This window comes from Phoenix dactylifera, chromosome 5, assembly GCF_009389715.1.
Source record: "Phoenix dactylifera cultivar Barhee BC4 chromosome 5, palm_55x_up_171113_PBpolish2nd_filt_p, whole genome shotgun sequence".
Taxonomy (NCBI): domain Eukaryota; kingdom Viridiplantae; phylum Streptophyta; class Magnoliopsida; order Arecales; family Arecaceae; genus Phoenix; species Phoenix dactylifera.
In genome coordinates, this window is record NC_052396.1 from 11,946,929 (window position 1) to 11,962,851 (window position 15,923).

The 15,923-nt window shown below is 35.5% G+C and overlaps 2 protein-coding genes across 2 annotated transcripts; both read right to left on the reverse strand.

Moving 5' to 3' along the window:
• Window positions 1–247: 247 nt before the first annotated feature.
• On the reverse strand, window positions 248–4,347 carry LOC103719557 (silicon efflux transporter LSI2-like). The gene is made up of 4 exons (XM_008808855.3): window positions 4,127–4,347; window positions 2,939–4,037; window positions 2,066–2,255; window positions 248–795 (listed from the first exon to the last, which is right to left on the reverse strand). Exons 2-4 carry the CDS (start codon window positions 3,905–3,907, stop codon window positions 530–532), a joined length of 1,425 nt encoding a protein of 474 aa, XP_008807077.1. The 5' UTR covers window positions 3,908–4,037; window positions 4,127–4,347; the 3' UTR covers window positions 248–529.
• Window positions 4,348–13,690: 9,343 nt separating this feature from the next.
• On the reverse strand, window positions 13,691–15,431 carry LOC120110938. Its single transcript, XM_039126989.1, has 6 exons — window positions 15,408–15,431; window positions 14,919–15,146; window positions 14,735–14,827; window positions 14,403–14,540; window positions 13,895–14,307; window positions 13,691–13,750 (listed from the first exon to the last, which is right to left on the reverse strand). Coding segments are annotated over exons 1-6 (897 nt in total). The 3' UTR covers window positions 13,691–13,749.
• Between the last annotated feature and the right edge of the window lie 492 nt (window positions 15,432–15,923).

Here is a 15,923-nt window from a genome sequence, read left to right on the forward strand (position 1 = left end):
ATGTTACATTGAAATTTTGTAAGATTGATTTGAATAAATTATTGATCAAATAAATTTTCAGAATTTGTTATTGCTTTGAACTGATCTGTAGCCTTGCATGCTTGTACAGTCCGTCATGTAGGTGTGCGGTGTCTGTCACACTCTGAGCTTGGGATTATACTTTGGGTTTGGGGCGTGACACAACTAATGCTCAGGATCTTATTTAGATACTTCCCGAACAATGTGAGACCTTTATGGTAATAACATCTAAAAGATGGGGATTGACCCATAATATTATATATATAAAAAAAAAGCTAAATGTGATCATGCTAAAAATCCATTGTTTTCCTTTTTGCGGAAAAGAGCCACATACTAACTTAAACATTTCCAGAGATAGGACAGGTTGTAATCAAACTCTCTATCCCCAAGATTATTGAATTCAAATTAGCTTAGATTCAAGATCATTACTTAGTCCAGGTTACAAAAGCTTTCAAGATGACAATAAACAACCACTCCATATATAAAACAAGGCAATCACCATCCTGTAAACTTAACCCCTAATGAGAGGCAGGCCAATGGCTGTCACAATGAGCGTGGAAGGAACTCCAAAGACGATGTGGCCGAAGAAGGTGAGCGTGTACCCAAACAATTGTGACCGTCGTGCCTGCTCGCAGACAATCAAGTTTGCAGCTGAGCCGAGGAGGGATAGGTTGCCTGCCACCGTGCTCACCCATGCAAGTATGAGCCATGCTCTCGGTTCGTCTGCTGGAGATACTGCTGCTGCTGATTTTGCCACCTGAGCTCCTAGCAAGAGTACTGGACCAACATTTCCTTAATTAATTAGATTATGTACATGAGACATTAGAGGAAAAAAAAAAAGGTTGGTTGAATGTGTCATATGTCTTGTTCTTACAAATTGTTAATTCATTTCTTTTTTGCATTGTTAGTATGTGAAGCCCAATTTTGGGTCTGCTTTCAACTCTAACTGATATTTAGCTTGGTAAATAATCACTGTTATTTATAAATTAGGAGAGAAAACTAGGCTGCAGACCCCTAAGTTATCAATAAGCATTGTTGTTTTTCAAGTATTCAACCTAAGTTATTCTCATAAATGGTACTATCACAGCTACTTTCAGAAACAAAAATGTAGATGATCTTGGTTGAAATGATTCTTTAGGAGTTAAGATGGGTTTAATCGGTAGACAAGGATATCCGGGGTGGTGCATGGGCTATTTCAATTAGTTGTATAAGAATTGGTTAAGGTAGAAATTTCTTCAGCTTGCCGGTTGAAACCCCTCGAACCCGAGACTAAATCACAAAACTTATGAACTAGATCTGGTTTAAAGAGATCCATTTGCGAAAACTGATAGAATTTTACAGAAGAATTTGGCTCTTCCTGGCAGATGTGCTACATGTACATGCCCATGCAAATTTGCAGCACCTACACAGAAAGTGTACCATTAATTTCTATTAATTAATCCAGGTCCCTATAAGTGACCTACAGGAGCATAACTCACTAGGACATTCAGGTCCTTCACTGTGAACACTTTTACAGGTTAGTGTAGGATGTCCACGTTACAAATCTCAATATAGTTTCTCATGATAACATCTTGTCGGCAATGTAGTTTGTCCAGGTGGAACACTAATTTTGGATTTGATGCTATTTGCTTCCATTAAATTCATAAAAAACATTATCTATGCACAAAAGTGATCTTTTCTACTAATGAAATGTGCTTATCTTTATAGATAAAAAAGAAAAGGCATCGCCTGGTTAGAGTGGGATTTCTCCCTTAGACTAAATGAATTATTCTGCTTTCCATTTAAAAGACACTATCACTTTAATTTTTAGTAGTTCTTCAATCCTTACTCATTCCAAAAATTATAAAACAATAGGACGCCATGATTCTAAGTCTAATTTATATTGAATTTGATGCTATATCTTAAAGATGTGAATGCAAATTGAATGATGCTACGCAACCGGCCGGCAAAGAAGTAACAAAGAAGAGCATAAAATCTAGTGTAGGCTACAATACTAATGCAGCGAGCTAAGAAATTGAATGAAGGGAAGAAGTCAGGGTTAGTTTACCAGTAGGTACGTTGGATGCAAAGTTTGAGAGTAGTAGTATAACAAGGGAGAGCACTACCACTCCACTAGCATGATTGATCCGAGCATAAGGCTCCATGAAGTTCCATAGAGCACCCGGTAGCCCCGTTTGATTGAAACCATCGACGGTGATGAACATCCCACAGAAGAATATCAACAGCGAATACGAAACCTGATCCATAATTCAGATGAAGTCACTTGTCAGCTTTACCATAGAGCTTTTTTAATTACAAACAAGGAGGAAATATGAAAGAACTTGTTAATGGGAAGCTTGGTAGGAAGAAATGATTCACCAAAGTATTTGAGTTTACTGAACATTAATTACTCTTTTGAAATACTAACCATTTGTTACCCTCTTGACACTGTCACATATTTAATTACTCTTCTGAAATACTATAGAAAACATGACAATATTCATGGCAAAAAGAAAAGAAAAGTATGCCTATATATAGAAGGTTCATGGTACATGTACAGCACTTTATGAAGCTGTCTGAGTTCTCAATGGTCTCCCAAAGCCATCATATCCTGGATAATGAAATCGATCCAGTCATTAGATTCTTAATTTTCCTCAAGCACCGTAGAATAATAAAGGTCCAATAGTCATCAAATACAGACTTCTTTTGTCAATGATGTTAGGACCACAGAATGAGATGAAACATGTGAACATGGGCATGATCAAATGCGCAATTGTAACTTATACTAGGAATGAATTCAAACTAATATACACTTTAAAATTAATTTAAATAAAACTTTTGTAATAAACATGGAAAAAAGATATATCAGAAAGTTTCATAACCCAACAGCTATCTTTTGAAATTAAAGAAGCCTTCTGGCATCAAGAAAGGATTTTGTCACCTTATCAAGGCAGGGTCCAGCATCCTGGAAGTCGATAACCACGAGAGCAAGGGCGGCACAAATCGCAGTCCATGACATGTTTAGCCCCAAGAGCAGAGAGATCAGCATCCCTATAGTCACAAGATATACACAGCCCTTCAAGATCAAGGCCTTCTTACTTAAGAGTCTCTTCACGTCAGAGACTTGCAAAGAAGCTATCTTCGTTCGCGTCCTGTTCTTCCCGGCATCATCCCCACAAGCTCCCTCTTGGGTCAAATGTGACATTCTAGCAGGAGAGAACTTATGAGAGCTCACTTCATCCTCATCGACCGCTTCCTCCATCACCTCCTCCTCAACCTTATTTACCTTCAATGCGTTCCAAAACATGCATAGAAGAAGTGCAATGTTGATGACCACCCCAATGAGCATCGCAGGGAGGATACCTAGGAGGAATTTCCCGAAGGAGATCTTACTCTGAACAGCTATAACCAAGTTTTGTGGGTTTCCAATTGGAGTTGCTGAGGAGCCAATGTTGGCACACGATGCTAGTGCTAAAAGGAATGGTTTAGGTGGCAGATTGTGCTGCCTCGCGAGCTTGAGAACAAACTCAGTCAGCACAATGCAGGAGGTGTCGTTGGTGAATAGTGCACTCGACAAGGCCGAAATAAGGCAGACTCGGCAGAGCAAGTCCTTACCACCTTTGCACTTCCAGGAGAGCAACCAGCCCAAGTACTTAAACATGTGTGCTCTTTCGAGATAGATGCTGACAACCATAGTTCCGAATAGGAGGCTCAGGATAGGGATGTCGATGGAAGCGTAGGCTTGCTCCGGAGTGATGACTCGGAAGATGACCATGAGCAAGGCACCAAGTAGAGATCCAGCAGTTCTTCCAATAGGTAGGAAGGGGACTGCAGGGAAAACAGCTAGCACCCAAAAAATTCCAAAGGCAATTGAGCCAAGAACCACTTCAGCAGTTGGAGCAAGTGCCATTTCTCTATGTAAATGTAAAACCTTTTCTATGCAAGAATCTCAATGAAATGAAGCTGAGATGGAGTAGGATAATTTCAGTGCTCCAACCAATGCTCTCGATGCAGCAAGCCTAATACTTCGACCAGAAGAACTGCAGGAAATAATGAACAATTGAAAGTTCAGTACAGAACCTAATAGAAAGACTAGTAGACTATGTTGTTGCTGACTCAAATCCCTCACCTTCTCAGTCAAGGAAGTTTGTGGCTTCTAAGATGTTAGTAACGAAATCAGTGCAACAATATCACGGACCTTGTTTGGCCACTACTATGCTTCCATGAAGATCGTACTTGCAGTTCATAACATCATTAACAAAAAGAAGCTGAACAAAATTTTCACGTAGGGGCTTCAATTTCGCATGGAGAGCGAGAAGCCTGAGAGAAGAAAAGCCCGGGAAAGTTGGTATGAACCAATGGCCATAGGTCCCATTTTATAGACTGGCCCAAGTGCCCAGATATTTAATTACATTAGTGGAATGAGCTTTGTTGGTGCTCGTCTTACTTTAATGGCATATTGGCATGAATAGATTGATATTCTTTTGATTTAACAACAATAGTGGCATGAATAGATCTGGACTGGGATTCGATTGCATCCTTGTATGGAAGGACCAACATTCAAAATCCTTTTGATGGCCATGGCTTGTCGGAGGCACTACGAACTCCAATTCATCATAAATTTTTTTTTTTTTTTTTTGTCTTTTAATGTAGGTCCATGCTAGCTTGGTCGAGCCTTAGGTTCAACGGAATATGAGGCGTCTTGTAGTCAAATATACCAATTGATCTTATTCTTTTTTGTGTCTTCGGGTGATGTTAAGATGGTGGGAGGTGTGAGAGTCTTAAAGCGCATGTAAGTCCACTGCAAATGGTGTTTCTTTTTGGCGCCTCTAAAAAGACCAAGGAACTTACATGAGGCTTTCAATATTGATCCTTGATAATAAAAGAGGAGAGAAAAATTAGGTTAGCTTCTAGTTGTGAGTTTTGTTATTATTCTATTAAAATAATTTAATTTTAATTCTTTTTTCACATTTATTCTCTCTTCAATATCATTTTTTTCTCGTAATTCTTTGTATTTTTTTTTATATTTGGTATTTGTTCTGAATCTTAGGATGGCATTTTTGATCTACTTCGGATGGTATATCATTCTACAGGATATCAAAGCTATAAATTTGGAGATTGGTGGTTGGTATATTCATAACTCAGCATGGTTGAAGAGTTTTTAATAATTCTCTGTGCAATGATGCGAGTGCATGAACTCTTATTTTGTTGATTCAACAGGTCAATCATCGAGACTAATGCTACTACCATCTATCTTGGGATCAATATGCTCGACTTCACCAACATCAATATAGCTACTTTTGCTAATACCACTTATGTCCGTGAGTTTGAACAATGCCTATAATCCAATATGGAAGTCTATTGTCAAGTTTTATTTGATAGGATAAGATTTGTGGAATATCTTGGAGAGTCAGATGATTCCAACATATACTTTTAATGATGAGGTTGTGAGAAGAAAGTGAAATTTGAAAGTTAAGATGGTATTATGGATTATCCAAGCTTTCGTGAATAGAGAGAATTATTTTCATATCCAAAATATGTTGGAGCTGAATAAAGCGTAGGATATTCTTGTAGTTGTCCACTAAAGCTCCAGCAAGATGAGACATCTCAAACAAAGTTGCCTAATAAGTGGGTTCTCATTCTAGACTTCCTTAAAAATTGAGGAGTAGACTTGGTTCAAAGATGAAGATTTGAAGTAAAGGTAGCATGATCAATTAGAGACTGGATCAAGTTGGGAAGACTTGATGCATAGCAAGATTGATCAGCTTAAGGATCAATCAAGTCAAAAAGAAGATCTGAAGCAAAAGGAGCTTGATCATTTGGATGCTATCTCAAGTTCAGAAAAGATCATGATTGAAAAATCGATTGATTTTGAAATTTCTCAAGAAGAGTTAAATGATACGATAATTTATCTAATCATAGAAATTCATATTGAGGAGTCTAATCATTCAAATGCTTCTTGTAACTAAAGCTATCCAAGATATGAATGTTTGTTTTGGAGATTTAATCATTATGCTGATGAAGAGTCGATTAATTTTGAAGTAGTTTTAGAGATCAAATAGCAAGAAGATATCCTTGGTGTAGATGATTTATGTTGACTTGGTATTTAACAAAATTTTTGGTATATCAATCAATTTTGAAGCCACTCCAAATATCAAGTTGCTAGAAGAATCTATGCATGAGGATTTGATTCTGTATGTTGGAGCCAACCATGTGCAGATATATAGAGCTACTCAACTGCAAGTATAGGAATGTGGTCAAAGTTTTGTTCCTAATTTTACTTATTTGTAGGTGTTGGCTGATGCTCACAATATTTGTAATTAGGAACTATATATGTTCATTGGTGTAAGCTAGATGCTCGATGGAATCTTGGCATAGTGATCGTGGAGTCAATGCTAAGGGAAAGTGTTGGAAGACATCATCCATTCTGAGATATACATCGAAGAGGACATGCCAGTGGAGGAGTTATTATTCAAGTTGTAAAGAAAATGTATTGTTTAGTTGTTGGTTCAACAAGTTAATGTATATTACTGTTACTGTGGTAATAATAGCAATGGCTATTCTAGTGTTTCATAACATCGGCTAATTCAATATTGTTGGTATGGAGTTCATAATGAGGGGGAGTGTTGGAGTCATTACTAATTCCAATTCATCATAAAATATTTCTTTTGTCTTTTAATGTAGGTCCATATTAGTTTAGTTGAGCCTTAGGTAGGATACTGGGAGGTGTGAGAGTTTAGGGAGCAAGAGAGTTCTCTACAAAAGGTGTCTTTTGGGTGTGGCGTTTATAAAGAGACATGAGAGAGGGAAGGTCTCATATGAGGCTTTGGATATTGGTCGACAGTACAAAGAGTAGACAGAAAAATTAGGTTAGAGTTTTGTTATTATTTTATTAGTAAAATTTAATTTTAATTCTCTCTTCAATATTATTTTTTCTCACAATTCTTTGCAATTTATTTTGTGCTAGAATTTGTTTTGGATTCTAAGCCGGTATATTTGATCTACTCCCAGTAGCATCCCGTTCTATATGGCTCTCTCTATAGTCCTAAAAAAAAAAGTGATACTGTAGTTTTCCTTTTAAGAAGAATTTTCATGCAATTCATTTTAATGTGCAGCACATGGAGTGGCATTTTTTGCTCCAAGAAACTAATTGAAGGGATCAAATAGTTCAATTACGGAACAAAATGTCATAATCACTTAACTTTTTCTTAGATGTCTTATAGGTTATAGGAAACATAAATGACATATGAACAACTCTTGGCTGATATTTTTAGAATGGGTGCAGCACAAGGACTTTCAGGAGTATCTCACAATCGCGGCACTGCTTTTGTCCAAGCATGCTTAACTATAAAACATTGACAGGATTCAGTGCTCTACTACCGGTCCACTCATGCCTCTAATCCCACTGATACTGAATCATTTCATCACCATGTGATTGCCACATCCTCTGACTACACTAACATTGAACTAATTTATCACCAACAATGTAGTTCCTTTGAAGCAAAAAATAATCAATATGTAATTATAAGTTCATCTCTGTTTTATATAGTATCAGAAGACTTGAAAATTTAAACTATGGTCTGGAATAGCAGCCAAAACCAAGCTCATCCAGTGAGGTTGGATTATCATAAATATGGGGCAATGCATGCTATAGTTGATGTTGGTTCCTATGACCTAGCCATTTTTCTCTTTTGGTAGAAAATCTAGACATTGTTGAAGCTGCATAAATTCAAAGGTTTCATAGACTAAATTCAAGATGAACACTCCATCTTGTACATTGCTCAAAATTTTTAGGTCATGCTTGTTTATAAGGAATGGAATTCAGGATATCTACTTCTCGGAATTGTTTTGTGAATGAGTAGTTTGATTCTTGTATCTAGATTGGTTTAGGTATATCCCTAGATAATGAAATGGACCTGATAGCATGGCATATAAAATATATTATTAATAATATTAATATCAATACTATGATATTATTTTTTGACAATAATATTATTTAATATATAGTGGTATTATAATGCTAAAATAATATTTTATAAGATCATGATAGTGATTATCTAAATAAGGTAATATATAAATAAACTAATAAATATATGATATAAATAACAGTATGTAGTTTGTAATTATATGAACTCCATGATTAGTAATATACTATATTATTTAATAATTTTAGTATAATTCTATAATTGCATCAAAAATTGTGAAATTTAATTTTAATAAAATATCTTATCATAATACTAGTAAATAGTAATATTAATATTATTATAATGATATTTAAAAAAATAAAAATGAAAATTATATAATACATACGATATTAACAAAATAATATATAATATACGATGCATACTTAACTAAAATAGTGTATGACATAATAATATTAATATAAATCCTATAATAATATTCTAATATTCTATTATAGTAATGTATAATTAATTATTTTTTTTAAAATTTTCATATTTCTAACAAGATAATGCAACATTATGAATGATTATATACTAATATTGATACTTAGACTAAGATTATCATGATAGAAAAATAATACAAATAGATGTAATATAATAAATAATCTGACTATATGTATTTTATAATAACTATAGAATATAGATAATATTAAATAATTATATTTGTATTATAATTCTAAAAATATAGTTGATGAATAATATGTAACATATAGTATATAATACAAAATACATAATATATAATTAAATAATAACATCATCAGTAATGTGAAATATAATAGTTATTAATAGAATATACAATATCAAATATTATTTTAACAATAAAATAATAACATAATATCGTTATATTATATATTACAAATAAAATGTATAATATTAAAAATAATATTAATAACTTATAATGCATGTAATAATATTATTCTAATAGATAATAAATTACTGCAATATATTTTCAATAAATAACTAATATTAATGATATAATAGATAAAATATCTATTTTTATTGTTACTCGGGCACGTACCAAGGATTAGGAAAATAAATGCCCAATCATCCTCTTGAATATGGTTTAATCCCTTTTTATGGAATCTAATATCTATGGGAATCACCATTCCCATGCCCAATCCGTTGCCAAACATGAGAATAGACTGAAGGGGAATTTGATACTTATACCGACCTCCAAATTTTTGTCAACCAAATATGACGTTAGTATTAAAAGTACTCTCTTTTTCCTATGTTCATTACCTGATTAGGCTAATTAATTGTGCCTTTAGCTTCTATTGTGTTGTGTTTCTTTTTTTATCACACTAGAGCATATGTGGCATTATTATTGTGCTGTACTAACTGCAGATTATAATAACACCATGTCTGCCATATTAGTTGTATTAAATCAACTATGTTGAGATTGTATATGCTTCTTAGTCAAAATGGGTTATTCATCCTTTCTTTTACCAAAAATTAAAAAAATAAACAATAAAAATAAAAATAAAAATGAACAATAAAAAATAAAAAAATTGGTTATGCTTTCATTGTAAAGCAAAGGTAAAATATGTCTAAGGCTTAGTTTAGTCTAACTATTTCAAATTTTCAACCTACAAGCTTCCTTTTGTTGTTAAGTTTCTTTAGAGAGTTAATTTGATTGGAAAAGGGAGATGTTACTTTTTCACAAAATATATTATTAGGTATTGTCAAATTACTAATCAGTTTATTTTTACTACTTTTGTACTTTAGTATTTTAGGAGCTTGTACATGTGTAGCTCGCACATATTTACATTAACCCACTTCCTCTCCATTTTGCACCATCGAAGAGACCAAATTTAAATTTTGAATGTGTGTGTCAGCTTTCTCTAATACAAAAGAAAAAGAAGAAGAAGAAGAATATGGGTGTCAGTCAACTTGCTATGGGTTGTTAGTTATAGGCTCGAGTCCTACTTGTATAATTTTTGTTATTATTTAAATAAATTTGATAGGGGCCTAAAACCCTCCCCTATTCTCTCAAAAGAAATTCCAATTTGAATCTACCTATTTAGTATCACTTTATTAGAGGTTCTCTTTCCTAGACCAACATTTTCCACCTGTTATATCATTTGTAATAACCCCATTAATATAAGATTTCATACCGTAAAATTTTTAGTTGTATCAGACCCACCACTAAGCAAAAAGACTCGTCCAACCACGAACCAACATATATGTATTGTTCCCTTTCCTTTCCGTTCCATCTCTGTATGTGTTGGTTTGTGGTTGAACTGATCTACCGCTGAGCTGGTGGATCTAGTTCGACCAATAATTTCTCCTTCATGCCACTTTGCATAAAAATCAATACCTTCTTCTCTTTCTTAAATGCATCCTTTTTTGGACACATTAAAGAACCCCATCACACCTCCAAAAATGAAAAATGAAGTTTACGTATGCAAATAAGCAGTACCTGTATGCTAAGCTAGAAGAAATAATTCTTTATTTCATATGAAACTTATCTTTCAAGCTTGTCTCATTAAGTTTATATATGTGAAATAATATTTTAATAAACAATAAGAAGCTTTTCTATGTGCCCCCAAATTATTTTATCATTCTTTTGTTGAAGATCTTGGACGAGTAGCTCTTTCTATTTACTAACGAGAAAAGAATCTTCGGAACAAGAGAATTCACTCTTTTTACTAAACTTTAATGATCAAGTACACGTTGATATATCCTTTCATAAAATATATGCACTAAAGCTTGTAAAGGTGGACCTTTCTAAAATACACTTAGAAGAATGAAATCTTCACTTTTAAAAAAACTTTAATAGGTTCATCCTTTTCCATCCAGCCAGAAAGATATTATTTGAGTTTCTACGTTCTGTATATGTATCCAAATTTTTTTTTAATATATAATCGATATGAAATTAATTACCTATCTAGACGAGTTCTCGCATACTTCTCCTGTTTAAGTCCAAGTATTTTTGCTAGGCTAAAGGTTCAAATTTAGTCAAAACCAATCACAAACTTCGTGATTGACTCATGATCAACCAGCCCCAAAGGGTTGAGTTCATATAAGGCATGGGTAGATTCTACTCTAATATCAATTATAACAATCCAGAACCTTACCCAGAAAGGCTAGCCGACATATATTATTTGATTTGTCTATCTTTGTGCAACTAATCAAGATCTTTCTTGCACATAACTAATGTAGGACTAAATGCAAGCTGATATGGGTCTTCACAAAGATCAAGGCAGAATAAGGGCTAGTTGTTGCAAGGAAAATAAAGTCAGCTATATCGTGTCTCTTGCTATCAAGTCTTCACCTCCTTATCTTGAAAGACTTGGATATTTGCTAAGTTTGTCGCCTTATCAATCGATGCTGATGAATACCAGAATTCTCCAACCAACTTATATCAAAAGTAGTAGCAGTCATATCGATTATTGCATTTACTGTCAACAGAATATGATTAGGCCTTATCAACAAGTTTTCGTGACACCCCACTTTGTAGTTGGCATCATACGTGGCACTTTAGTATTTCAATTATCCAATGGAGGTGCTTTAGATGCATAATCCTTACAAGTTTAGTTTGGACAGTTCTATCTTCTTCTTCTTTTTTTCCAGCAAATTTTGACCTTCACTGCACTTTTAGCATGCATAGGTACATGGCTTGTGTAAGACATGTCCGCAAGCTCTAATTAGATATTTTCTTCCACATTCTAATCAATATTTGGTCTATAGCCAGTGATGTTTTTACAACGAAAACAAATGTTTAGGTCTACTGATCAAATCTCTTTGAAGTAGTTGGAAAGAATATATACATATACATATACGTACGCATGTATATACACCCATACATATATATCCCGAGAAATATGGTGGGATAAATTTTCGAGTATTCAGCCTCAAACTATGAATTCATGTAAGCTCGGGTTCGCATCTCTCTCCACTTGGAAAAGGTCCAAACATTTGAATCAAGGTGGTCGCATTCTACCATATGTGTCAAAAATAAAGATTAAGTTTAGGGGAGTTTAGGGGATTTATGTGTGATTGAATGCAAGACGCACCCAGGCACCTTTTGATTGTCATTTATATGGTTCGAAAAGTGAATCATCACTTGCATCAAGTCAGCAGGCATACTGCTCTAGCTTTTCGACTTATCTTCCAAGGTCATCTAAAGTTTCTACTTATTTACGTGTCGTGTTGGTTGACCTAACAAAGAACGTGCTCGCCACGAGAAAAGATTAAAGGCTTTGATGGCTCCACTGGAAAATATAGACTAATGCTACATGGACTCTGGACTTTCCAATACAAATTGATGTCTCAGACTCTGACTTGTAGAAAGGAGCCACACCCTAGAGTATAGACAATGACTTCATTATTGGGAGTAAGAGTATCCTGGTGACATCACTAGCCAAAGAAGACATAACCACGTCTTGTAATAAATATATGAGCCCTATTACCACCACGAGCTTGTGGGTGTGTTCCACACTCAGAGGCACCAAAACCATAGTGGAAGCAGAGCCCAATAAATTGGCAGGGATAAGGAAACAAGGCGTGGCTTGTGGATGTTGCACTAAGTGCAGCCATTTCTTTAGGTGAGTTAACACTATACGTAGGAGGCATTTATCTTTTAGGTAGGTTTTGGCTTGGTGTGAAGAGTGTCGGATAAAACTCCACTGTTGCTTGGTGGTTGCTGGCTCGCAAGCTGAGTCATGAAAGGAATTCGATAACAAGCTGAGGTACGACAGCAGTAGAGAAGGCATTGCTCGTGGTTGCACAGAGAAGGGCGGCGGCGGCAATACAATACGAGGGAGTTAAGTGCCATGTCTAGTGTCCACAGCCGTATGCTCGGCCAAAATAATGCACTATGTGGTGTGGTTGGAAGAGATGTGTGGAGAGAGAGAGAGAGAGAGAGCCCGGCTCGTATCATGTTGTTCCAACAATATTGTTGGACCTAATCTACAATACAATCATTTTGTTTTCCGTTGGTCACTACTTAGGTGTTGATACATGCACTACAAGAAAATACATATTCCGCGACTAAGATTCGAGTCGCCGAATAACCATATTTGGTCGCCGAAACCTTTTCGCGACTAAAATACTCTTCGTCGCCGAACCCTAGTCACTGAAAGGTTTTGGCGACCAATATTGTGTGGTCACCTAAGGTACACCAACAACGACCAACGTTTGGTTGTCGAAGCAACTTTTCAGCGACCAAATTTGTTGTCGCTAATTCCCACGCCGACCAAATAGTTGGTCGTGGAATGTTTGTCTTCCGCTACCAAAAATATGGTCACTGAATGTCTATCTTCCCCCACCAATAGTTTGGTCGTAGAATGTATTGGAATGCATTGGCAATAAACATTTTTTGGTGGCAGAAAGTATTAACCTGTATTTAATTAATAATTCAAATTATAAGCTTAATATTTATTTTTGAGCTCGTTCCAAATCCTGTACAACCAACACAGCCTATCCATTATGCATATTGCACAATACATTTGCTCATCCAAATAGAAGTATACACAATGTTGGAGAATCCATAATCATTCATTATAAATATCATTCATACACAAAGTCAAGCAAACCTATTAACCATTCATCAAAATGTTTCATCCATACCATATGTTAAGGTGATAATCATCACCAAACACATCAAAATGTAAATTAAAAATTCTAAAATATCTGATCTTGCAATTCATCCAAACAACCATCATGTAGATAAAAATATGAATAAACAAAAAACTGATTTCTGCTTGTAGACAACTCCACCATGATCATCTGAACAAAAGCTATCCATGTACCAAAAACTAGATTCACATGCTCATAACTCCACCATGTATCTGAGAAAGCAAAAAAGAATACACAATCAATAACCACATGTGAAAAATAATAAACTAAAATTCAAGTATAAGTTCACAATGATATTTCGCTTAACTTGGTCCAAATCTCTAAATAACCTACGTAATATAAATGAGAATACATACCAACGAGTATTTGTGCCACCAGTTGAATACATGGCCCCATCATGATGGATAGACGACTTATGCGTTTGAGTCTTTTCCTTTAAGAACTCTGTCACCAAACTTGTAAGATGTGCAATTTGCTTCTGTTCTTCCTCTCGCTCTCTCCTCTCCTGTTCCAATTGCCTCCGCAGCTCCTCACGCTCCATCTCACGCTCCATCTTCATCTCCTCCATCTCAGCTTTAAGTTTCTGTAACTCCCCAACATGGTCTTGTGACACACGACTAGGTGTGGAAGAAGATGAAGAGGGCTTCGGCCCATCCCCAAATCCAAGAATGTATCTCTTCCTTTTTCCAAGTGCCTGCCTAGACATCTCCTCTGATGTTAATTGCACACCGGATTGGGAAGATTCTTCTCGCAAGCTCAACATCTTTGACTGTCAATGCAAAGGTAACAACAGAATTAAATGTATATATAATCTTGCAAAAGCATAAAGTGATTTAAATTATTATTGAGATTTTAGATACCTACATGTTTCACGGCGCAAATAGGATCAATCCACTCTTTGTTCTTCTTGGTATGAGTTTTCTTATAGAATTCTGGAAATTTAAGGTTTTCAGAACCATTAAACTCCGGCTGCAAAGTGTAATTTAGATTAGCATATAGCCACTATATAATAAAAAACTAGAATAACTGTCAGATCTACTTGCATAAATGATTCCAAAAATATACATGCAGCAAACTAGAATAAAAAATCTACTTGCAGCAAATTATCTGTTTTACAATAGCCAAAACTATCCCATAGACTGTTTCACAGGCAATTCACTAAAAATATAGCCAGTACATACTCAAAAATATATTACCTGTATAGTCATTGTTGCAACAAATGACCGAGATCCTGAACAATAATTGTACTCAAGCTTTTTCCTATTCTTTTTGCCAGCTTTTGATCTCACCTTCAAAAAAAATACAAATTAAAAATCAAAAGAAAACATTATGATCAAATATTTTACTTATAAACTCTGAAGCACTAAATATGTAAGTTACCTTATGTTCTTTACTTTTCCACACATCGTCAATTAAGTGGCGCCAATCCTCTTGAGTCACATGTTCGTATGGATGACTATAAGGATCCACATGTAAGACGTTCTTAACATGCTTGTAATGCAATTTCATATTGTGCCTCCAATTTCTGTGAATATTGTAGCATTTTCTATGGACAGCTTGCTGAGCTACTAGATTGCCATAATAATCATCCGAGATTTTGAACTTGTCCTAAAAACATAAGTAAAATCATTATGTAGTATGATCAATGCAACTATTACAAGTATGTAAAAAAATATTATGCAATAAATAATTACAAGGACAGATTGTATACTATTTCAACAAAGATATGAAAATAGATAGCTGTCAAGTATACTATTTCAACAAAGATGCATGAATCTAACAATGATAGACAAGAAGCCTCTTCAGTTTAATATAATCCTTAAATAGAAGCATGGAAAAATAATTAATTTAAAAGAAGTCCCATCCCACCATCTCCCATCTCCCATCTCCCATCTCTCCTTCGATACCCAAGCTACCTCACAGCACGGCAACCATTCAACCCAAACAGAAAGGAGTAGAAACAATTAAAAGAATCTCCACCCTCTAAGAAGTCCATCTCTAATCCCCATCTTTCTTCCCGATGGCCCAGCTGGATAAGGAGTAACGTGAGGGAAGGAAAACCAAGACCAAAACCAAAATAGTGATGGTCCCCACCCTCTAAGAATCTCCACCCTCTAAGAAATCAATCTCTAATCCCCCTACTTTCTTCCCGATGGTCCATCTCTAATCCCCCTATCTTTCTTCTCTCCACCCAAAACAAAACTACTCCACCCAAATCCCTCTGACCGGAAGCCCTGCGGTGGCTGCGGCGGCGAAGGAGGCGAAGCCCTCCCGCCTCACCTCCAAATCTCCTGACAACTCAGCCCCGACGACCCCCACCACTCCGCGGTGGCAGCGGCGGCGGCGAAGGAGGAGAAGCCCTCCCGCTTCGCCTCCAAACCTCCC

What these genes read in the sequence shown, in the direction of transcription:
- LOC103719557 (XM_008808855.3), bottom strand. Translation starts at nt 3,907, where the DNA reads ATGGCACTTGCTCCAACTGCTGAAGTGGTTCTTGGCTCAATTGCCTTT. An exon ending in CTGGACCCTGCCTTGATAAG is followed by an intron (nt 2,256 to 2,938) that starts GTGACAAAATCC and finishes ATTATGGATCAG; the next exon opens with GTTTCGTATTCGCTGTTGAT. An exon ending in TGCATCCAACGTACCTACTG is followed by an intron (nt 796 to 2,065) that starts GTAAACTAACCC and finishes ATGTTGGTCCAG; the next exon opens with TACTCTTGCTAGGAGCTCAG.
- LOC120110938 (XM_039126989.1), bottom strand. Translation starts at nt 15,431, where the DNA reads ATGGGAGATGGGAGATGGGAGATG. An exon ending in GGAAAAGTAAAGAACATAAG is followed by an intron (nt 14,828 to 14,918) that starts GTAACTTACATA and finishes TTTTTTTTGAAG; the next exon opens with GTGAGATCAAAAGCTGGCAA. An exon ending in CTATTTGCGCCGTGAAACAT is followed by an intron (nt 14,308 to 14,402) that starts GTAGGTATCTAA and finishes TTGCATTGACAG; the next exon opens with TCAAAGATGTTGAGCTTGCG.